Below are 25,592 nucleotides of genomic sequence, written 5' to 3'. Positions count from 1 at the left end.
GCAGGGGAGGGTAGTTAGGGGTGACCAGGCTGGCAGAGGAGGGAAGTTGGGGGCGATTAGGCCTGCAGGGAAGGGCAGTTGGGGGGGACCAAGGCCTGAAGAGGAGAGCAGTTGGGGGGACCAGACCTGCAGGGGAGGGCAGTTAGGGGTGACCAGGCCTGCAGGGGAGGGCAGTTAGGGGTGACCAGGCCTGCAGGGGAGGGCAGTTAGGGGCAAACAGGCTGGCAGGGGAGCAGTTAGGCATCAATCAGGCTGGCAGGGGAGTAGTTAGGGGGTGATCAGGCTGGCAGGCAGAAGAGGTTAGGGGCAATCAGGAAGGCAGGCAGGCAAGCAGTTGGGAGCCAGAAGTCCTGGATTGTGAGATGGATGTCCAACTGCCCGTTTAGGCCCGATCCCAGTAGGATCCCAGATTGGAGAGGGTGCAGGCTGGGCTGAGGGACACACACCCTGTGCATGAATTTCGTGCACTGGGCCTCTAATTTAAGACATAACAGAGGAATCTCAAATTGTAATCAAAGCATAGAGACATACAAATACTGTAACTGTCAACTGTGGCTTTCATCAGATTCTGACCCAGATCACATTCATTTCTTCAAAAGGAAAATATGTGTCATATTTATAGAGCAGGTAGAATTCTGGGTCAGAATAAGCACAATTTGCAGGAGGAAAAAAAATCGTGTTAATGCGGCTCTCCTTGCCCTAGGCAGTAACCCTTAAAATGTCTTCTGTGGAATTTCAGTGTTTCCTAGTGCTTCAAGGTCTCCTGTTTCAAATCCGAGCTACTTTGGGGAAGGCTGATCAGAGTAGCAATGCAGAGGCACTGTCAGGAGGGTAATAGACACTGCTTGTCGCTGCCTTCCTTAAAGGAAATGCAGTTTTTAAAGCCTCCCTCCTCTTAACTGAGAAAACAAATGAAATGAATATAAGTAAAGAATAATGTCACTTACCAACTCCAATAAAGGCATAAAGTATTTATTAAATTTAAACCACAATGAACATAGCAATGCTGATGAAACAAAAATCTGATGAGAATCACAGTAGTAAGATGTAAGTAAATGTAAAATCAAAGAGTTTATTAGAACCCCTAAATAAACACATGTGCATTTTTATTCTCTACTATCAAATATAGATATTGAAGAAAAATCTGATGAATCATATTTAGTTACTTTAAAAAACAATTCTATTGAATCATGTAGAAAGAAAGACAACATGACATAGCTAAAAAAATTAATGGACTTGCGATTCTAAGATGTAAAATGTTAGCATTATTTATGTTTGAACTTATCTAGGTGTATTAACTATGTGAGAGTCTATTTCTTATTAAGTGTGGAGGTAATATGATCTACATTACATATTATTGTAAAAGTAGACAATGCTTATAAAAGGAAATATTCATGAAAAATACACAAGTATTATTAGACTGGAAAGTTTATATTTAATGTATTTAAATTATTTGAATTTAAGGGTAGTGTATAGGACAAAATAAATCTCAGGTTTACCTCTATGGAAGTGAATATTTTCTATATCTGGATAGAAAGTCTTTGACATTTTCATTTCCTTTAGATTATTTCCCATTGAAAATGAAGTGAATTGTTAGTGACACTACATGTTTTATAAAACCCATCAGTACCTTGACTTTGATGTCAATCAAATCTTACATTTCTCTTATATAAACTTGCTATTTTAAAACTGCTTACATAGTTAATACAATAGTGAAAATGTTATTTTCAGAGTTGTGTTTTCTATATCAGTTGGCAAGTGATTGTAAGAATTTTCTTTAAATAAATAAGCAACATATTTTTGATCAACTATATGTTTTCTGATAGCAAGAGCAAATTAAGAAACATGGAATACATTGCTGAAAATACATTTAACCTCTGGTTTATGCTAGACTCATGCTTTTGTCTGATGGCCACTATAAATTTGTCAGAAGGAAGCTAAAGTATAGAATGATAGCAATGTTACCTAATTATATCATATATATATATATATATATATATATATATATATATATATATATATATATATATGATTACAGAGAATCATCTCATCTGACCTTAATTTATGAACCATTCATTCACACACACACTGTATAAAGACTTGTTAGTTTGAGGTCTCTTTAATTCTCTAAATTGGACTAACAATTAGATGGATAAACATTTATTGCTCACATATATAAGAGAAAACACTTTCAGAAATATGGACTAGTTGGCAGTAGCCAGCATTAGTTCTAGGGGAATGTCCAGGTTGCAGGCTCAGTCCCCAGTAGGGGGCATGTGGGAGACAGCCAATCAATGATTCTCTCTCATCATTGATGTTCCTCTCTCCTCTCTTCCTCTCTGAAATCAATAAAAATATATTTAAAAAATAAAATAACCAAGTAAACATTCAAGAAAAAAAAGAAAAAAAAAAGTCAGTATTATAAAAATAGACTTTTAGACCAAGCTTGTCAGACTCAAAGGCTAACACGGGCCAAATAAACGAGGCATGTGGCGCGTGGGCCACGAGTTTGACATGCTTGTTTTAGACAATGATTTTTAGAATAGTGGCTTTTCAAGGATATGTTAGGCACTTGAACTAAAAATTATACCTTGAGTTGAAAATTTGAAATGTTTTCTGAAATACATATATACTACTAGATACTACTGTACTCTAGAACAAGAAGTTAAAACCACAAATATTACTTTTAAATAAATATTTTAAAATTATTTTTTAATATTTTATCTTAAAAAACAATAAAAATCCAATTTAAAACTACATCTTGCTGGCCAGCGTGGCTCAGTTTTGAGCATTGACCTGTGAACCAGGAGGTCATGGTTCAATTCCCAGTCAGGGCATATGCCCAGGTTGCGGGCTCCATACCCAGTGTGGGGCATATTGGAGGAGACTAATCAATAATTTTCTTTTATTTTTATTTTTTATTTTTTTTAAAATATATTTTATTGATTTTTTACAGAGAGGAAGAGAGAGGAATAGAGAGTTAGAAACATCGATGAGAGAGAAACATCGATCAGCTGCCTCTTGCACACCCCCCACTGGGGATGTGCCCACAACCAAGGTACATGCCCTTGACCGGAATCGAACCCGGGACCCTTGAGTTCGCAGGCCGACGCTCTATCCACTGAGCCAAACCGGTTTCGGCAATAATTTTCTTTTATCATTGACATTTCTATCTCTCTCCCTCTCTGAAATCAATGAAAATATATTTCAAAACAAAACTGTATCTTAGCTAACAATTTCTAGAGTAAAAATCTCTTCTCAGTCTCTTTCTATGCCCTTTTTGGTTCTATTAACACCTTTTTATGTAATACCTAATTTGTAAACCTGTTTTATGGCCAAATGATGCTTAGGCACACTTTTGATAATAATATGTACTCCTGTCATCATAACTCTGTCTGATCCAATTTTTATCTTTCTCCTGTCAACAGAGTTGCCTTTGCCAGAGTTTGAAATAGCACTTCTGCCAATACATCTCTCTAATTGGTACCCTCATATTTCAGAGGAGTGGGGTTCAACAAGGGGTGATTTGTGTAGACATTTGAAAAAGTCTAGAGATAGCATCATGACCGGAAGACAGAGGTGCTACTGACATCTAGTGGGTGGAGGCCAAGGATGCTCCTAACCATCCTAACAAGCACAAGCCAGCTCCCCACAACAAATATAACATCAAGCCCAAAATGCCAAATGTGCCACTGTTGAGAAAGCCTATTTTAGAGAAAATGTTGAAAATAATATTACACAATACCACAGTCTAATTAAGATGTATTTTCCATTCACTTATAGGTAAAAGTTACATTAAAATAATTTGGAATGCTCCTATATTAACATTTTGGCCTGAGTTCTTCATTGTTACCACGTTTTATATATATTTTTTTAATGAAATTGCATGGGGTGGCTGCTCATGTCCCAAGATTAGTTGTATGTGCATGAATTGTTATTTGAAAAAAACAACTACCTATTTTACCATAAAAGTTTTGTTATAGCTCTAAAGCATTTTTATTTTTATTACATCTAACTGACTAGATTTGTGATATGTGGATATGTACAACTGCTCTTTGCTCTTCCTCTGTCTTTTCTCTCTTCATACTTTTTTTTTTCTCTTCTCCATTCTGGTTTGCAGAACTCCTCTAATTGCAGCCGGAGTCATTGGAGGGCTCTTTATCCTGGTCATCGTGGCTCTAACGTTTGCAGTTTATGCGAGAAGAAAGAGCATCAAGAAGAAAAGAGCCTTGAGAAGATTCCTGGAAACAGAGGTGACCTGTTTATTTCTTCTCTTCATGTGTTTAGGGATTTTCATTAGGTTTGGAGGCTTTATAAAATACTCAGTTTTTAATCCAAGTGAAAATCTTGCTCAGAGGGTTTATATTTTATAGTATGTTATATAAAATTGATGAAAAAAATCGGAGTATATAGTAAAAGTAGTCAAGGCATGTTCATGGCTTAAAGAGGATAAAAAGCAGAGGTCAAGGAAATGACCTTATTGAGGAAAAGGCAGCTGTTTCTTTGGGGGCGGGGTGCCATTACCAAGCTCTAGTATATCTAGAAATTATCTGGATAGAGGATATCTTAGTAGCAGATCTAGAAAAACGTTAGGGATAGAATTTTTCTGGTTCAAAATAAAGCCAGATAGGCAAGCAGTTTATGCTTTAATTGGGGTCGTTATTCCAGCAGTGAAAGGCTGAGCTTACAGGAGAAAGCTTAGTGTTGTAATCACACAGACCTTACCGCACAATTTATGAGATGCATTTAATATTGTGCATGTCAGTCATTGTGAATATGTAAATTACCATATATTATTATAATTTCTTTTCTATTGCTACACTGAGTTCCCTAGCATGAAAGCTGATAGCTTTCACTGTACTGGTTATAGGGAAAAAACAATTACAGAGGAATATGTATTACCAGATTCGTCCTAACTGGCATACTGTGGCTTCCTCCTGATACACACTCCCCTGCCAGGCGGAGCTATTCAGAGCTAATCTGTTCTGAGACACAGCCTTCCTTGGGTTTTGTGTTGTTTTTTTCTAATTGTGTGTGCCAGTCTTGATTTTTCCTCTTAACAATAACAGAAATTGAAATATTCACTCATTCATAAATTTTGCACACTGATAATGAATTAAATTTTAGCTTTTTTCTCAAGAAATCGTAATTAGATAGAAGAAGCTACTTTATAGTTACATATATTAAAATGCTTCCTAAGGATTAGAGTTATCTAAAATTAGAACGGGCTGTCCCATCAATAGACATGTGTAAATGTTAAAAAGGTAGTTAGTTGCATACATGGGACAACATAGTAGTGATTTCTAGTTGAGTTGGATGTTTACAGAGCAACTTGGTTTCACGCTCACACATGTGAATAAGTTTGAGCACAGTGCATGTGCTGTGTGTATTTTCAGCTTAGGTAGGATGCCGGAGGCAGATAGAATTTCCCTCGTGTTTAGCTTGGGGCAGTCAGTGAGAGAATTCTGGAAAGCGAATAAATAAGATTTGGAGAGGAATTGAAGGCGTGGGCCAGCAGTAGACATTTAGGTGATTGAATATATAGGAGAGAAATTATGTCTCTTAACCAGGTGCAGAAAAACTCATTGTTATGAAGAGTTGTTTTGTTTTGTTAATATGGTGCCTTCAAATTGGCATTTTATTATTAAATAAACTCATACTGATTGGTTCCAAAAGCAAATTCTATTTATGTAGAAAGTTATCTATAAATTCTATTTATGTAGAAAGTTATGTAGAACTAAATTAGATAATTGTTGAATTCATTCCTATCTTTCTCTCAGTAAAAGTAAATACCTATGATTTTTACCATCTAAATATAAGAGGGATTTTGAAAAATATATATTTTTATTACTTTAGAGAGGGAGAGAGAGAGAAACATCAATGATGAAAGAGAATCATTGATCGGCTGCTCCTACACACCCCACATTAGGGATCAAGCCTGCAACCTGGACATGTGCCCTGATTGGGAATTGAACCATGGCCTCCTGGTTCATAGGATGATGCTCAACCACTGAGCCATGCTGGCTGGGCAATAGAAGAGGAATTTTTAAGAGGATTGACTTAAATCCTTAATATTCAAGTTGAAAATTTGACTCACCAGTGAACAGTTTGTTAAAGCATGGTATATTAGAATGTATTTCAAGTTGACATACTTTTCCAAAACTTTTGCTTCAGATTTTGTCTTTCTTCCGTTACAAAATAAAAGTAGGAAATGTATATTTTTTCAACACATACTTACTGAGATGCACTGTAAGCTTGACGCTTTGATAGATGCTGTAATGTATTAATGACAGCTGATCCTACCCCTGGAAGAATGACAGTTTCAGTGCCTACATATGACAGGCAATGTTCCAAAGTTTTCACTCTATATTGTAAACCATTGCCTTCTTTAGCAATCTCCTAAGGTAATTATTGGTATACCTGTTTCACTGATGTGGAATGAAGGGGCATGAAGGGTAACTTGCTTTCTAAGCCTGTGAATGGTAGCCCTGGTATACAAACCTATGACTGTAAACTTAATTCTCTTTCTACCATTTTGGCTCACAAAATGAAACTATGCTTTAGTTAAAGGTATAATACTCAAATTCCTGGGGGGGGGGGGGGAGACAACATGTTCTAAGACAATTTTAAATGATACCCCAGGAAATTGTAAGAGACTAAACATCTCAGGTAGAATTGTGAAGCTTTCAAAATATGAAATTATCGCATTGTATATGCCAAAGCATGAATACAATATATATTACAATTGTAATTATTACTTAAGAATAATTAGGAATAATATGGTGTAGAATATTCCTTTAAAAATATACATTTAAATAAAGCTAGCCTAAAGTAGGAAATCTAGCCTCTAATCTTGCAGATGATTTTATTTGACTTTTGTACAGGGTTTTTAAAAATAATTCATAAAACTTACTCATTGTGTGTTTATCAAAATGTACCAACCAAATGCTACACAACAGAGTTGAATTCAAATCAAGGGGAATCTCTTCAGGAGACCCTTTTTCAGATTTAACAAAGAATTTTGTGATAGTTTCTAAGATTTCTTTTATGTGACTTAAATGCAGTTATGTGTTTTAACAATGTAAATTTGAAGATGAAATAAAAGTGTATTAGTTGTCAGACTGTTAGAAAACAATGTAAGTTTATTGCTAATTTTTATCATCTTCTTCCCAAAATTCTTGCCATGGCTAAGCTTTCCTACATCCAACACTCTGTGCAGTCAGTTCACTGAACCATGATGTTCACAGAAGCTTAATAATAACCACGCTGGAGGGCCACGGTGCACTTACCCCTATAAACAGACAGCTTGAAATATTGTGCTGGTTTTCAAGATAATTTGAGTAGGTGTAGCCCTTAATTACTCCCTTATGCTGATAAAGAACAAGCTATTTGTCTGTGTTTGAAATTTAGCTCCTTTATTTAACTTAAAAAAAAAAGCAACTTCCATTTCACTTGCCTTTTCCTTAAGCATAATTAAACACCTAAAATTTGAACATAGGATATAGACGTTGTGGTGCCAGGGTCTCTTCATTGTCTACATTTTTTTTTTCTCACATAAGCAAGACATTGGCACACATTCACATCCATATCCCCTTCTTATTTCACCCTCTCTGACTGAATGGCATCTAAGCTATGACATCTAACAGTACTAGCCTAATGTTACCTCCTTCGGCCACACCCAGTCCACATCATGTTCTGGCGGTCCCCACCCTTCAGACCTGTTCCACTCCCTGTGGTATCTTCTTTCTCCTTGATGCTGTGTCTAAACTGTTCATGGTGGCAGTGTCATCTTTCATGACAACCTGTCTTTTATCATCTCAAGAACAGTTTTAGTGTTCTTCCTTCAGGAAACCAATCCTCATGAATCTCACTTCTTGGTGTAGTTTTATTCCTTTGCATTTCCTAGCATTCACTCATGATCTAGAATCCATTCACAGAATTTTTTATCTAGAAGATATCTGGGTCCTGCTACTTAAAATATGTTTAGGGACCATCATCATACAGAGGAATCACTTGGGAGTTCTGTAAAATGCAAATTTCAACCCCCAACTGCAGATCTACTGAACCAGAATCTGCCATTTAGCAAGGGCTTCAAGTAATTGATATGTACATGGAAGTTTTAGAAGCACTGTCCAGGAGTATTGGCATTGTGCTAACTCTTTTTTCTTTTCCTCTTCTGACATGTTTACTCTGGCTATTAAGTGCCAAGAAGGCACCATTTTGTGTTTTTATGTGCCAAACCATCTTAAATGAGAAAGAAAACTTCACTAGAGTATGCAGGCAACAAGTCTTAGCTGAAAATGCCAAAAAGAAAGGGGCTGAAAAAGTAGAATGAAGAGCCTCTCATTAGTCTCTAAGTTTTTCTAAAAATGGGGGGATGGGAATCTCCTAGCCCAGTATAACTCCAGGTAGACACACATTTGTTACTTGAGCTCACCAAGTCAAAGAGAATGAGAAGAGAAAGGATAGGGTCTGAAGGGATGGTGACATCTATATTACAAAAATATTGTTTTTCAAGAAAAAGTGTGCTTGTGTGTTTTTGTATGTGTGAGAATGGGAACCAGCGAGGGATAGAGAAAGAAAGAGAAGCACTGATTGTTGGATTGGAAGTTGTAACCTGTCTTATTTATTTATTTTTTAGTTGGTAGAACCCTTAACTCCAAGTGGCACAGCGCCCAATCAAGCTCAACTTCGCATTTTGAAAGAAACTGAACTCAAAAGAGTAAAAGTACTTGGTTCAGGTGCTTTTGGAACCGTGTATAAAGTAAGTAAAAAATTAGTATGTACCATCAGTTATTTTAAGTTTTTCCCATGCGTGTTTTAATTAATAGCCAGGGTTATGGCTCTAATCAACTTAATTCCCTTTTAGTATCCAGAGAGGAGAACCTTTATAGTATGGAGATGTTGATGCACAAATGAATTCATTAGTTTTTATTAATCAAGTTGGGAACGGGTACAAATGTGAGAGAACAGAAACATTGGTACAAAGCCTAAGTTTAGTTCTTTTTCTCAACACCCGTTGGATCCCCTTTTGATATCATCTCCCCTCTGACAAATGTTATCCTCATCCAAAATATCCAGCTCCCAACCCACTTTTCTTTCCCCTACACAGAGCTCTACAAAATCCCAGACAGGCCAGGTTGTATTGCAATCACTCCCTCTTTTCTTCTCTTTCATTCAAACTTCTCCCCATTTAGCTAATCTCTTTAGAATCACAAAACGTGCTGGCTCCTTAGTAGGATAGGACTGGTACCTAAAACACTTTTTGTCTTTCTGGTAACTAGTATGATTTAATAGGAAAATGTCCAGTTTTGATGTCCTCACCATTGTATGCAAACTAAAAAAGTGAGTATATTTGTGAAATTCAGGTCAGACAGAAGGAGAGGGTGATGTCATGCGTTTTCAATATGAGAAGCATTTCTGGAAAGGGAGAGTTCAAATGGTGGCATTTGCATATTTACTTATTTAGCTTAATCACAAAACCAATTCAGAGTCTAGGTCCACGATTAACAGTGGTTAAATTTATTTTTATTGGTAATTAACAAGAAGAAGAAATTCTCCTTGGTCAGTGCTAAATTGTTCTTGTAATAGTCATTCTTCCAATTTCCAAATTTACTTTGCCAGTTTTATATATTTCTTAAAGCTACATGCAAGCCTACATTTTTGTAAATCTAACTGTTAAAGTAGATGGGATCTTAAGAATTTTGCATTTTTAAATGTTTATTTTTTTGTATTTAAGACAAAATTTTTAAACAGAACATTTTAACAATTAAAATATAGATTTTAATTTTCCATACTTAAAGTTTCAACAGCAATAGAATTTCTTTAAAATAAAATGATTTTATTCTAAGGTTAAGTTTCTTAATATTTTAGTATACATGTTTTATTCAATTAAATTCAAAATTACTATTATTATCATTATTTTCATTTCCTTGAATTTTTATTGAATTATTGGGGTAACTGGTTAATGAAATTATTAACTAAACATGTAATTGAATAGAAATGACTCTAGGCTTACTTGATGCTTTATTCATATAATTTCTTTGTATGTTCAAAGAAACACAATGTATCCTGTTTCTCTATTTTTATTATGGTAGAAAAAAATGAACTTCCATTTTAAAGTCAACTCAATCATTAATTGTTTCCAGCAGACTATCACCCTTATATTTTTTTCAAAAATGATATGATTTGGAAATTGAATATTATTTTAAATCATGAGTACCATATGACTCAATACTATATATGATCTTGTGATCTCAACAGGGAAAATATTACCCATTTAGGGATTTTTAAAAAGCTTTATTAATATTTTCACTAAGAACAAATATTTGTCTATTGACCATAATATTGTACCTCTATGAAAATTACTTGCATTGAAAGGTTATTGAACGTTCCATAAGTATGTTTGAGTCATAACTGTAGTGTGTCTATAATTAACCCTATGTCTTAAATAATATGTTAATTCTTACAAGGACATACTATTTAAACTATAAAGAATTATTTTTGACTACACAAATGCAAATTGACTTAGGCAATTATTTGGTTAATTATTGGATATATTCTCTGTTTAAACATAAAAGATTTGAACCAATATTATGGGTATCTTCGTCTGGTGGGACCTAGAAATTAATGACTATACTTATTTAAAAAGCATTGCAGATTAATTAAGACTGAATTCAGATTTTTACTTCAAAAGTATGCTTTCAGAATATTTTAATATTGATGCAATAGCTTTATAGGTTAATCTCTCTGATGTTACCTTATTGAAAAATGGTAAGTCTGTTCTCTACCTTAGGTACCATCAGTGAGAGAAATGTAGCCTATGGGTAATGGGCTTTTGTTCCTCCCCCGCCCCCCCCCCCCCCCCCCGCCATTTAAGCATTAATAATTTTTGAAAATTGTTATACAACAGGGAACTTGTTTTTTTGCACTTGACATACAGATTTCCCTTTTCATTCGAAAAAGAATATAACCTTTATATTCACCTTCTAAAGGTTAATGTCCATTTTTTTCTTTATTATTTTGACTCTTTAATAATTCTTGTTTAGACCTCCCCTTACCTTATTACAACTTTGGGTATCACAAATACATATTTTGCATAGAAGTACAAGGTGGAAAAAAGTTTAATCTCTTCTTTATGACTATAACCAGCTAACTTTAAGAAAGACATTAAGTAGAGATGTTCTGTTCAGGAATCACAGACTGTTGTGTTTTTTTTTTTCTTTCATTTAATGTTAAAACTGACCTAAGAAGATTCTTTCAATTTCAGGGCTAACAAATAAAAAAATTAAGATTTTAAAAATATAACCTCATATTTGCTTATGTGTTCATTTGAGACAATATACTTCATAAATATTCTTGTATATTGTGTAAATATACATATACACAATTGAATACTATGCAGCTGTAAAAAGAAGCATATCTTACTCTTGAGACAGATGTAGGGACCTGGAAAGTATTATGCTAAGCGAAAGAAGCCAGTCAGAGAAAGACAAGTATCACATGATCTCACTCATATGTGGAATCTAATGAACAACATAAATTGACAAACAAAATAGATCCAGAGCATGGACTAATCTCAGAGGGAAGGGGAGAAGGGAGTGGGAAGAAGCTATCCAAAGAACTTAGATACATAACCCATGGAGACATACTATAGTGTAGGCCAGGGGGGAGTGGTGCAGGGTGGAGCGGGTCAATGGGGGAAGCAAGGGACATCTGTAATACTTTAAACAATAAAAATAATTTTTTAAAAATGCACCTACCTCAGGGTATTATGATAAATCAAATAAATTGTGTGGTACACAAAAGATCTCAATTAATATTAATTATTATAATCCTTGTCACCTGTTAAAGGATGATCAATTTTTCCTCAGCCAGCATTCTGACACCTGATAGTTGAATATTCTTTCAATATAATTTGAGAATGAAAAAAAAAATTCTTGTGTTATACATGCATCCAACTAAGCCTTACCAAAATCATGGTCCTTATTCAAATGAGTTAGTTGTTTATGTAGAAATGCTGTTATTTAGTTTAATGTTGTACTTTACTTAAACTCTTTATACTTTCCCAATATACAGATCCTACTCAGATATTATAATTACATTTCCATAAGAAGAAAGAACTGGCAATGGCCAAACTAAATATTTTATATTACTTTGGAGATAAAAATCCTTGATACACAACACTATTTAATAATAGACAAATTAATATGTGCTTAATACTCCCTAGTATTTGCCTTTGAAAACTAATTCTTAAATAATCACCTTAGAAAATTAATTTGTAAATCAAACTTCAGGAACATGAGAACATTTTTTTTCTTTTTCTGGTTTCAGAATTAATTAGATAATATTAAAGCTGCAAAGAACCTCCAATATTACTTAGTCCAACCTTCTAAATTACAAATGAGACCATTGAAGTTCAAAAATTGGAACAGCCTTCTCAAAGTCTTGGAAAGTTGAGGATATAATTCAAATCAAATATATTATTATATCTTGTTTCAATGATTTTTCACTATTCACCGCCTTTTTATGCACACAAATGGAATTTTATAATAGTGTAAACACCCTGAAAGCAGAACACATGCACAATTCATCTTCAGATAACAAAAGCAGACAAACAAATCGCGAGTAACTTGTAACATATAACAGGTGCTTGATAAATATTTTTTGATTACATGAAAGAATATAGAACTTGCAAATTATGTTCAAGAAATTAATAGGTTGAGTGTTAAATCAAAATTTGTTCCTAGATTGAATATTGTATATGTCTCAATAAAGATTTAATGTGAAAATTTTTCCCCTCAAAGGGTATCTGGGTACCTGAAGGAGAAACAGTGAAGATTCCTGTGGCTATTAAGATTCTTAATGAAACAACTGGTCCCAAAGCCAATGTGGAATTCATGGATGTAAGTACAGACATAGGCAATCTCATTTTGGTCTCTTCTTAAGATACTGCTTTTAGAATTTAAAAAAAAAGACTCCAAAATTGTTATAATCTTATTAAAATTAAAGGCTTGAGCTGGCGTCACAAACTTTTCTTAAAAGACCACAGAGAATAAATAGGCGTTTGTGCAATGTGGTCTCTGCGACAGCTACTCAACTCTGTCTTTTTAGTAAGTATGCAGCCATAGAGAGGAAACACAGAAGTGGATATGACTGTTTTCCAGTAAAACTTGATTTACACAAACAATCTGAAGGACACACTTGGCCTGCAGGCCAAACCCTGGCCACAAGGGCCATGTGTTTAATATGACAAACTGCATTTGGGAGTAGTGATGATGATTTGAAAAATTATTCAGACTGCTGGATATTATTGTTGTTATGACCTGTTTAGTTGAAAACATCAATAGAGAGTAATTAATGTAGTAACTTAGTTTGTATTGAATTTAAATTAGGAATCTAGCTAAATCAGATAATTACCCAATTGAAATTTACTTTTATTTAATTCAAGTTCAGAAGACAAGATCTTAAAGGTAAAAACTGTAACTATAAAAATAAGAGAGTTCTGAATAATAAAAGTACTTTATAAGGTCAATCAGAACTTTAAGATTTCCCCTGGCAAAAATTGTGGATTGAGCTGTTCAGCAAATTTCTGTAGGTAGATGAGATGAAGCTATACACATAGCATGATGTTATTTCTACCCAGTTTCTGTTATAAACTGTTTTTTAAATTTTATAGGAGCTCAGTTTGTGACCTTAGAAATTTTATCTGGGTACGATGCTAACTATCTTATGTAGAACTACTTTTAGTTTAAATTATTGTTGGTAGTAACGTGGCTGATAATGAGCTAATACAAACCTGCTGCTCTGATCAGTTGGTGCTGTGCCTTATCAATTACTAAGTAAGTTAAATATCACCCCAGTTACATATCTATCAATGTTATCAGTGGAAGTGGAATTCTTGGGGTGCCGTGAGGAAAATAATTTCTAGAAGCCCCAATGGGAGGATAGGGTTTCATAGAAAGATTGATGATCCTATCTAATAAAAGAGTAATATGCAAATTGACCATCACTCCAACACACAAGATGGCTGCCCCCATGTGGTCAAAGATGGCTGTCCCCATGTGGACACAAGATGGCCACCACAAGATGGCCAGCAGGGGAGGGCAGTTGGGAGGGACCAGGCCTGCAAGGGAGGGCAGTTGGGGTGATCAAGCCTGCACGGGAGGGCAGTTGGGGGCAAACAGGCTGGCAGGGGAGCAGTTAGGCATCAATCAGGCTGGTAGGGGAATGGTTAGGGGGTGATCAGGCTGGCAGGCAGAAGCGGTTAGGGGCAATTAGGAAGGCAGGCAGGCGAGCAGTTGGGAGCCAGCAGTCTTGGATTGTGAGAGGGATGCCCGACTGCCCGTTTAGGCCCAATTCTACCGGGATGGGGCATAAACGGGCAGTTGGACATCCCTCGAGGGGTCCCAGATTGGAGAAGGTGCAGGCTGGGCTGAGGGACACCACCCCCTTGCACGAATTTCGTGCACTAGGCCTCTAGTGTAAAATAAAGGAGGTTCCCCTCCAAAATCCCATCTTGCTATTGAAAAAGCTCAATCTTGTCTTCAGGAGGGCCAGGATTAAGGCCACTATCCAGAATATCTGTTCCAAATTAAAATACAGTCCAGTCTAGTCCGCCTCTGGCTAGCTTAGCTTGTGTTTCCAGCTGCAATCCATTGTGTGCGGGGTCCTCATGGCCATGGGCCGTGCAGCTGCCTCAGGCCACATGGCTATGGAGAGAGGACAGGTGAGCACATGGTGAGTGCGGGTCACAGAGCAAGAGGGCGAGAGGGAAAAAGGAGTAAGAAGACTCTTTATCTGAGCATTTTTTTCCTTCCAAGGTTTTCCACCTTGTTGTGGCTCCCACCCTCCTAGCCAATGATCTTTTTCTCCAGGCTAGACTGACAGGCAAGCACCTCCCCTTTGTCACTCTGACTTCACTGGGCATGTCCATTCCTTTCTTCAATCAGATCCCTTCCCCATTGATCTGCAGGGAATGGATTGGTGGTTTCCTGGGGAGTGTGAAGCTGTAGCTTCCTAGTGAAGCTGCCCAGGTGGTCATGCTTACAATGTCTGGCCTCCCCTTTGCTTTCTTCCTATTATTAACATTAACTAGTTAATTGTGATAATAACACCAAACCTATCTATCAGACTTTGAGTCTAGTAACTGAATAATGTTTCCTTCTATAGGTCTCTAAAAGTTCTGACCCTCTGCGGCTACATGTCCTGGTTCATGTATTAAAATGTAAAACTGAAGCCTTTCTCAGTGATATCACTAATCAATTTGATCTTGCTACAAATTTGTGAGGAGAATTTTCAAAGAAAGTAGAAATTAGAAAGGAAATGCCAAAGTGTAGAAACAGTGTAGGTTAATATGTAAAACTGATAGAAAAAAGATCTTGCCCAGCCTAGACTGCAGCGGAAGCTGAAATTCACAAGAACACTAATGGTCTCTGCAGGAAGCTTGTACAGCCATTTTTGTCATATTTCCATGGAAACAGACCGGCAAAAAGGGGTTAAGAGGCTACAAAATCATCACCTAAGAAAGACGCTCTAAAACCCTCATCATGATTTTGAATGATTATTTGAGAGCTCCTAACCCCATCTATTTCTTTTTCCCTGATCTGAGGTCTATTCCCATGGAAACATGAGTGAGGTGGCAGCTTTAAGTCTTAGGTTTCTGCTGAATTTGAAATGAAGCTGTGATGGAGTCGTGAAAGGAGTCATTTTCCTAGATGGTTGATGGATGGCGATCTTTTTTTTTTTTTTAAGTTTTTTAAAAGTTAAGGAAAATATTTTGACTGTTCCTTGTGGATAAATGCTATAAGATTAACAGATTGATCAATTGCTATTGGCAGAATATCAATAAATAACAAGCAGAAACACTTCTTACTATTTTTATGACATTTAAAAACATATATGTACTACTATGTGTAGTACTTTAAACAATAAAATAAAATAAAATAAAATAAATAAAAAATAAAAATAAATAAAAACATTATAAGGCAACACAATGATTAAAACACAGTTTAGCCCAAGCCAGTTTGGTTCAGTGGATAGAGCGTTAGCCTGCAGACTGAAGGATCCTGGGTTCGATTCCAGTCAAGGGCACATACCTTAGTTGCAGGCTGGAATCCCTGTCTCTGGCCTAGTCGGGGCACGTGGAAGACAACCAATGGATGTATCTCTCTCACATCAAAGTTTCTCTCTCTGTCTTTCCCCGTCCCTTCCACTCTCTCTAAAAATCTTGGGGGAAAATATATCCTCAGATGAGGATTAGTAAAACATAGCTGAACTGGCAAAATTAATGGTAAATTTAGTAGTATTTTAAATTGCCTGGTATAATTTTAAGGCAAACATATGCCTACATCTCATACCTACATTTTTAGCTCATCTATTATGGGTTTTGATCATTATAAAAACTTGAACAACACATTAAATCATGATAAAAAGGTTTGTGTAAGAAAAATTATTTGTAATTTGTACCTAAGTATTAAGTAGAAATTTCAAATATTCCCAGGGTTATTAAATTAAAAGTCATATGGTTGGCATATGTCTTAGTCTAGATTCTTCTAGAAGTAGAAGCTGAAGTTAAGACAAGGATTTGAGTGAAAGTAGTTTATTTGGGAGGTAAAGGACTATCAGTAGCAGACTATGGAAAAGAGACAGGGGAGTCACTAACACCAGCTGCCATGGTGAGTGACTGGACTTTTTTTTTTTTTTTTTCATTGGAGAGACTCTGGCAGCAAGTATAGGACACATAGTTCAGGGTTATCCTACTCAAGGGTTAAGGAAGCTGATGTAAAGACTCCAGCTGCCAGTCACTGGTTGAAGGCTCTTGCATGTCCTACCTGCCAAGGGTGGTAAAACAGGCTTAGTAGAAAGAGCCATTGGACACAGAAAGGCAGGTAGAAGTCAGCTAGTACAGAACTAGACTAGAGTGTTTAAGTATAACTTTCAAACTCAGATAAGGTCTACTGCAACCATGCTACCTGTCTCTTTCACAAACAAATGCATGTGTGTATTTGTATTATCTGTACATGTGTGCATGTGTTTTATACCATTTTTTATAGAAGGGGAATAAAGATTCCAAAAACAATGGAAACTGCATACTCCTATTAAGCATTAGACATCTCCCCCCACCACTCCCCAAACTTTACACTTAAGATCGAGTATTCTAGATTCAATAACCTCTACTACTAGTTTTTATCAGCTATAACTATGCTTTATTGGTTATTATAATAAACAATACAAAGGCAGCAACTTAACACTGAAACTTCACTACATTTAACATTTCTTTGATATCCAAGGGCAAAGGCGAGGACTTTTACATTTTCTTAGAATAATTAATACAGGAAAAAATAAATAAGAAGCAATTTGTGTTCTATTAAATGCTACATTAAAAGCTAGAGAAGGAGAATTTGGTCACAAGGCTGTTACTTAGCTCACCTGAATATGTCTAATGGATTCATAATGACAGTAATAACATACTGCTAGTGAATAGCCAGCACATTCTTCATTCCCATAAAGGAAGATCACATTGAGCAACATTTGGAATATTATTCTAAAAGTCCACCTTATAAGAAGAATGCTTACATCTATTCCTTGTTATTTCAAATAATACTGTTTCATTGGGGAAATGCTTCGTTTTGTTTTGTCTTTTATTTTATGTGGTGTAGAACACATACCTAAAAATGAGGCTATTGAACAGGATTCTTGGAATTGGAGTCCATGGTCCATTTAAATCAAGCAGGTTCTAAAGTTTTCCTAAGTTTCCACCATTATTGTGTGTTTTTTTCCCCCTGATATTTAAAACCACTATCACTTGACATAATTATATTTGCCTAGGAAGGGCATATGTTTTTAATTATTTTAAATTAATTTGTTTTCTTAAAAATTAATATTTGGATAAAAGAAGCTCTATAATTATCCTAAATCCTAGTACCTTGTCAATAATAGTTAAATTTAGCTGAGTCTCCTTGGCTTCAGTTTCACCACCAAATCAACTACAGAGTTCATAGTCAGGTGCCGCAAGGAAATGCATTTCAAATCACCCAGCCTTATTGTTTAAATGATGATTTTCTTTTTTTTAAATTTCTTTATTGATTAAGGTATCACATATTTGTCCTCATCCCCCTATTCCCATCCCACACCCCTCCCCACACATGCCCCCACCCCCCTGTTGTCCTTAACCATTGGTTAGGCTCATATGCTTGCACACAAGTCCTTTGGTTGATCTCTCCCCTTTACCCCCACCCTTCCCTACCCTCCCTCTGAGGCCTGACAGTCTGATCCATGCCTCCTTGTTTCTGGGTCTGTTCTTGTTCATCAGTCTATGTTGTTCATTATTTCCCGTAGATGAGTAAGATCATGTGCTATTAGAAATACACTTATAAGCACCGAAAATGAGACAAGCAATAACGGTTATGGTGACAGGCAAATGAATCAGTCTGTAGTGAGTTTCTTTATGTCTTTCCCTTACCCTATACAATAGGACATTCTGTTTATATTATGCTATTGTCATGTTGCTATTTTTTGGAAGAAATTTTCATGTGAATTTTGTTTATATGTTTCTCTTTTATATATCGTCTTTGTAACAGTCAATGTCTTGACGGGAATTGTTTCAACACTAATTGATGTCATATTAGTGGGTTGAACAAATCTAATTTGTTGCCAGAATTTGTATATTCTCTCAGATTATAGCAGACCTATCTCAAAATGATTTGAAAAGATATTTTGTTCTACAACCCTATTTCTACATGCATATAGCTTCATGCATTTAACACTAATCCTTAGCTAGATTTTATGTCATAGTAATAGTGGATTCTAAAAAATTCATATAATTTAATCCAATCATATTTTTAGACCTGATAGATTTTTCTGATTTACATACATGAATATAATTCATCAATTTTAGAGGTAAAAAGAAATGCACAATTCTTTTTTTAAGGCCCATTACTTAGATGTCACAGGATTCTATATTGCTTGTATGATCATGAAAGTTAGCTAAATCCTTTTTTTTCTTTAAAAAAATAAGGTAAAGTAGTTAAAAGTTTTAGATAGTTACTTCACTCATAAAAATATCTTCAGAAGAGAATCTATAAACTCCATTAGAGACAGAATTTAAAGTCAAAGCTCTACTAAAATGAAAAGAAAAAGTTCCTAGTGACTCAAGTAAATTATTTCTGTTATAGTTTATTTCATTGTCCTTTGTACCCAACCTGTTAGTGTATAGAACTTGGCTGGAAATGATATCACAGCTGAAATCACTATTTCAAACACCCCCTTCTCTGACCACATTGTCCAGCTCCTCTAGTTATTCCTCTAGTTATTTTCTACAGTACTTAGGTGAGGGATGCTTTATCCTCTTAGATATCTCCCCGTCATTGACTCTCTCCTGTTTCTCACTGACCCTCAGCTGCCACCTACTCTCACATCCCTCCTCAGCCAACTTATGTTCATGGCCCAGCATTATAATGACATTCTTACAAAAATCTCCAACTCTCTCACTTTTCAGTATTAAGCTGGCAGTATGCAATCCCAGAAATATTATTTCTCAATGCCTCGTTCTTTATCTCCTTTCAATCTATACATTTTCCCTAGATCATCTCACAAGATTATCGAATTCCACCTCTAGCGTATTTTATAAAACTGACCTCATCTCTGTCCTTGATATGGCCATGTTGATATCTCAGGGGCATCTCAAGTATAACACGTTCAGAATGCACCCCTTCATCTTCTCTTCTAAATCTCTCCTGCATTCAGTTTTACCTATTTATATAATTTGTATGTCCATCCACACTGTTTGTCTCTTTTAGAAATTTAGGATTTATTCTTGAATGTGACAACCTCTCAAACTTTCAATATCCACTTCCAATTCAAAAGCAAAAACTTTGATTCTGTGCCAAAAACACATTGGGAGAGCAGCTTCTTTTTATATATATATATATTCCATTGGCACCACCTTAATCAAAGCCACCAGTGTCTTCAGTTTGAATTATGAGAATAGCTTCCAGTTGTCAATACTAAGCATGAATAAAACCTCTTAGTGTCTTTATGAAGTAAAATAAAATACTAGATCTTTGGCTCCTAAAGCTCCTACTTACTTTCCACGTCTTCTTTCTCTTCACTGACTTTCTTCCCACGCCTCTTCCAAGCCAACCAAGCCAAGCAGTGCTTTTGCCTGGAGTGTCCTTCCCCCAATGCCACATAATGAACTCTTAGCTATCCTTATTTTCTCAGCCTAACTATACTTCCTCAAAGATCCCTTTGCTGACCACTTTAATCTAAATTGTATCCTACTAACAGCGCTCAGAAATTTTCCTTAGTGCATCTATCATGATAGGTTATGATATGTTTATGTGTCCTAGTTTTTATGGTAGAGTCCCACTCTCCGCCACTAGATTACAGGATCCCTAATAACAGGGATTGTCTCTTAACTCCACCACTGCAACAATGATGTATGTATATTCACTGCACTGTGGTGTAGGGATAAATAGCAAACATACTCTCCACCATACTTTAATGTGCCTTTGCAAATATAATTTCACCACTGGGTAATCATCTATTATAACTAGCAAATAGTTGGTCTTGCTAAAAATGATAATACAAAAGGGACTACTTCACATGAATGTCTCAAACTTTTTCTTACAATAGTTTCCTCAAAATGATCAAATGTATTTCACATTTGAACCTCACACCAATGCTATGTTAGTAATAGATTTGTGTCTACAATTTGCAAAGCATAGACTGTCCAGAACGAAACAAATTGACAGAGTCTGGTTGCATCAAAATATTTGCAAATAGAAACTCTGTGAGCATTGCCTCCATGCTATCATCATCCTTAAGTTATAGTACAAGGATGTTCTGACATGGACATGGACAGAAATTCACCTAAGATTGCTGGAGATCTTCATGTTTAGTTTAAGCCCACATTTAGAAAAAGGAGTCAGTAATCGTGGATCACACGTGGAGTGATTTCCATCTAGATTAAGATACTGTGTAAGCAAGGATGAATCCGGGTACTGTTTTGTTTGCACTCAATTCTTCCTCCCTTTATTAAGCTGCAAAAGCTGATCTGTGCAATATGCTATGGTGGATTTGGACAAAAACTGCAACTTGATGAAGCAAAATCCAAATGAGAAGACATCTATCTAGTGTGTCCTTGATCATGTTTACCACGAATTACCTATAAATAGCAGCGGTTTTTAACTATATTTTCTAGAACCTAATATGTAAAATCGAGATCAAAATTACAGATTAGAAAGTGAGAAAAGAAATTATTATAATTATTATTTTTTTGCATCTGGACTGAGCAAAAGCTAAGTCTGAAGATGGGTATTAATATGTCTCTTTTGTGAGGAGAATAAATAGCATTTAAATCATTTTTCTCATTCCAAAGCCAGTAAAGGAAGACAGAACCTGGATTTCAACAGAAATCTCTCCAGCTCCAAAGTCTATTGGTTTCTCATACATTACTCTGTCTTCTCCAAAAATCACAGTATCTAAGTGAGAGACAGTTGACACAGGGATAAAACAAGTAGCAGTTCCTTTATACTTTTATTTTTTCTGAGTTTTTTCTTCTGAGTTTCTGAGGTGACCCGTCGCATTCATTGAATTCAAGGTTGCCTCAAGGGGTATTCTTGCTCTTTAAAGCCCTGTCGATGACCTCATCATTTTCTTCTTATTTATTATTGCTTCATATGACATTTTATGTCACTCATTCTTGCCCTCAGACTCGGATATCAAACTGATTATGTCTGACTTCCTACCAGACAAAATTCCAGACAAATCCTCTGATTTATACAAACAAAAAGAATTCTAATGCATTGTATTGTATAAACATGTTAAGCTCATAATTACCAGTTTGCATAATGGGATTACCATATCCATACTTCTTTTAGCCTGTTAAGACAATAAGTTGTAATATGCATGCTATACAAACAGCTCAATTGTTGGTTTGTTTGTTTTTCCACAAAAATATCAAGACAGTCTTTGGAACAGTTGTAACTGCTGCTGTAGCTCCTAAGAAGCCCTGTTTTTGTTGCTCAGAGCTTAAACTTTACCCATAGCTCGGCACAGTGTGATTAGACATAAGAATGAGCACCTCTGAGGTAGTCAATTTATGGGACCAGTTTGTCACAGAAAATAGGCAATCAGCAAGGGCTCTTTATCTCAAAACTAAAAAGCTTAGGGTTTTCTACAGTGATACTTGATACTGCAATTTTATCTAGGGTTTTGATCCACTTACAAATTTAATCTAACCTCTAAATGCACCATTATCTCTTAGAAAATAATTAGGAGCTGTAAGCAGAAGTCTGCATACAGGGGTTTCCTTGGGAGTCCCTAAGCTCATTGAAGCGAGGGGGTGGATGGCTGCTGTTCAGTGATATTGGACCAGCAGCTAATAATAGCAGGAAATGCTGCTTAGCTAGGTGAGAAAGTTAACTTGGGGAAAATGAAAATGAAACATTTGGGATTTGGGGTCAGAAATAAATTTCCCTTTTTCATTTGTTTCCTGGTAAGAAAATAGCCAAGGGAGCCAGTTATTATTATTATATTTTGACAATTTATAATTAAGATCCAAGGCCCACTTGATGTCAGTCATAGTCACTGTAATTTCCTTGTTTCTCCACAATGAAATTTTAGTGAATCAGGATTATATTTTGTATAATGCCTATAAACAATACACCTATTAATTAAAAATTAATTAAAAATTGTCAGCTCTAGCAAGCATGTGGTGAATGAACCATAGGAAACGTGAGCTTTTTGGGAGGATTCCAAGCACAATCGCTTTGATTATAAAGCCAGAATATCTTTATTTTCTTTAAAGCAATGAGTTAAGTTCCCTTAAAATTAAAAATATATTAATTTCAAGATCTGGAACAATAATTCACTTAAGGAAAGTGTTACTATACTCTCATTAAAGGAAAGCATTTCATTCTTTTGCAGAGATATTTTAAAATACAAATTGACTAGTTTTTCACCTAATGTTGGTTTTGAAAGAGTGACTTTCATCCTACATTACTCCCTTTCCTCTAATATTTTATAAATATATTAGGTAAGTGCTAAAGAACAACGCCTAAAACCTGTGTGTTGTTTTTTCCAACAAGGTCGTCAGTGTCTTTGCTTAATAGCTACTTCACACATTGTAGCTCCCACAATTTCCATATCCTGAATAGTAAGTGTTCAGTACATATTTATTTTTAGTTTGGAAGGATGGGTAAGATATATTTGCTTTATTTATTTTTCATTAGACTTTTATGGAGTGCTTACTATGTGCAAAGACCCATGCTATCTATGTACTCTAAAGATTGTAAAGATGGAGTATGCATAGGCTTAACTTTAATGAAATTTGTCTAGTATCATATTAAATTGATAACAAAAGAGAATATTTCATCAGGTTGGTACAGAGAAAGTAAGATTGGAGATTAGTAGAAGAGAACAGTATCATTAATGTTGGCTTTAGAGATCTTTTAAACTCTTCAGCAGTGCAGGAATGCCAACATTTTTTGGCCTTCCAATTTATTTGGAGGCATTTATCTAAAATGCATGCATTTATGAAATAAACAGAAACTTGTTTTAGTTTATTTGTTTATCCTGATTTTATTTTTGCCATATATATGTGTGTATATATACACATACACTGTATGGATTTTCTAACCATCTTATGTGTGTGTGGTTTTCATTGGTTTATTTTTTGGAAACCACTTTAAGTAAGGAGAGGATAAATGAATATGCAAATATTTTCATGCAACTCATTTAACACTAATATCCTCATATGATATTAAAGTTTAATACAGTTCTAAGATATAGGTGCTGATTTCTTAATTTAAACACTGAAACTTATTGTTTCTAACATGTTTATTTTAAAATTTTAATACATATTCTATTTTACTTAAAAGCAAAAACTAGTTGGTTTCCATGTAAATGTAATTATTACTTATTAAAAATTGCTGGCCATAAATGCTCACCCAAAGGAGTGACATATTATTGGGTTGTAGGTATGAACATATTTTGAAAAGGTAAAGAACAACCTTTTATGCACTGTAAACACAAAATTCTCAAATACTGTTTGTGACAGTATTTTTTGTTTATCTTTTAATTTTTGAGAGCTATGAATAATATCAACTGGTTCATTAAGATAAATCAACTTTTCTGCTTGGAAATCTAATTGTCATTGAAAGTAGCTGCCTAGCCCTTGCCGGTTTAGCTTGGTGGATAGAGTGTCAATCTATGGACTGAAGGGTCCTGGGTGTGATTCCAGTCAAGGGCACGTACCTTGGTTGCTAGTTTCCCAGACCTGGTTGGGGTGCATGAAGCAGGCAATTAATCGATGTGTATCTCTCACATCCATGTTTCTCTCTGTCTCTCCCCCTTCCTTCTACTCTCCAAAGATCAATGGAAAAATATCCTCGGGTGACGATTAACAAAACAAAACAAAACAAAACAAAAAAAGGAGAAAGAAAGTAGCTGCCTATAGAAAAAAATAGTGCCATTTCATAAGACTTTTGTTTTTCCTCAACTGGGTTATATTGTCTTATAGTATCTACATATCTCTTTAGTAATCTTTTTTTTGTGTGCAAATGTAGATGCAAAATCTATACTTCAATACTTCATATACATTTGTAGCTCTTAAAGAAATAACATTCCTATTTACAATGGAGATTAAGATATTTAAAAATAGTTTGTATGTAATTATGCTAGCAGTTTTCTAACTGAAAATAAATTAAAGCCCTTTCCTAATAAGGCATAAAGTCTCTCCACTGCTCCTGAAGTAAACAGAACTGTCAAATCCTATCTAATAAAAGAGTAATATGCAAATTAACCATCACTCCCCTACACCCACAAACCACTCCCACCAGCCAATCAGGAGCAAGTATGCAAATTAACTACAACCAAGATGGCTACGGCCATGGAGCGAGCAGGAGGCTTGGGTTTCCCTGGCAATGGAGGAAGCCAAGCTTTCCGCACACCCTGGCAGGCCCAGGCCTCCACTCAAGGCTACAAAGTTTCCATTATAGAAGATAAATAAATCCCAACAAAAATGGCAGCAGCCATGGAGCTGGAGAAAGCAGGAGGCTTGAGTTGTCCCCGGCATTGGAGGAAGCCAAGCTTTCCGCACACCCTGGTAGGCCCAGGCCTCCACTCAAGGCTACAAAGTTTTAATTATAGAAGATAAGTAAATCCCAACAAAAATGACGGCAGCCAGAGAGTTGGCAGGAGGCTTGGCTCCGCTCCAGGCTACAAAGTTTCAATTATAGAAGATAAATAAATCCAGATACCAGGGCCTCTGCTTGGGTCACCAGGGGGCGTGGCTGGCCTGCAAACCACCACAGGCCCCTCGCCCAGACATCCCCATGCCCCAAGGGAACCCCCACCCTGATCCGGGACACACTTCAGGGCAAACCAGCTGGCCCCCACCCGTGCACAAGGCCTCTATCCTCTCTAATAAAAGAGTAATATGTAAATTGACTGTCACTCCAACACACAAGATGGCTGCCCCTATGTGGTCAAAGATCCTGCCCCCATGTGGATACAAGATGGCCTCCACAAGATGGCCAGCAGGAGAGGGCAGTTGGGAGGGACCAGGCCTGCAAGCGAGGGCAGTT

At 35.9% G+C, this 25,592-nt stretch overlaps 1 protein-coding gene across 3 annotated transcripts in view; it reads left to right on the top strand.

The window, feature by feature from the left end:
* ERBB4 (erb-b2 receptor tyrosine kinase 4) overlaps positions 1–25,592 on the top strand; it is a 932,247-nt gene that overhangs the window by 732,993 nt on the left and 173,662 nt on the right. For all 3 annotated transcript variants that reach the window (XM_079783180.1, XM_079783179.1, XM_079783181.1), the window contains exons 17-19: positions 4,121–4,253; positions 8,642–8,764; positions 12,807–12,905. In XM_079783180.1, the coding sequence (XP_079639306.1) occupies positions 4,121–4,253; positions 8,642–8,764; positions 12,807–12,905 (355 nt within the window). The remainder of the gene's footprint in view (positions 1–4,120; positions 4,254–8,641; positions 8,765–12,806; positions 12,906–25,592) is intronic.

Source organism: Cnephaeus nilssonii (assembly GCF_951640355.1).
Source record: "Cnephaeus nilssonii genome assembly, chromosome: 10".
Classification (NCBI taxonomy): domain Eukaryota; kingdom Metazoa; phylum Chordata; class Mammalia; order Chiroptera; family Vespertilionidae; genus Cnephaeus; species Cnephaeus nilssonii.
Note: the sequence above shows the minus strand (reverse complement) of the source record. Positions and strands in the feature narration are given on the sequence as shown.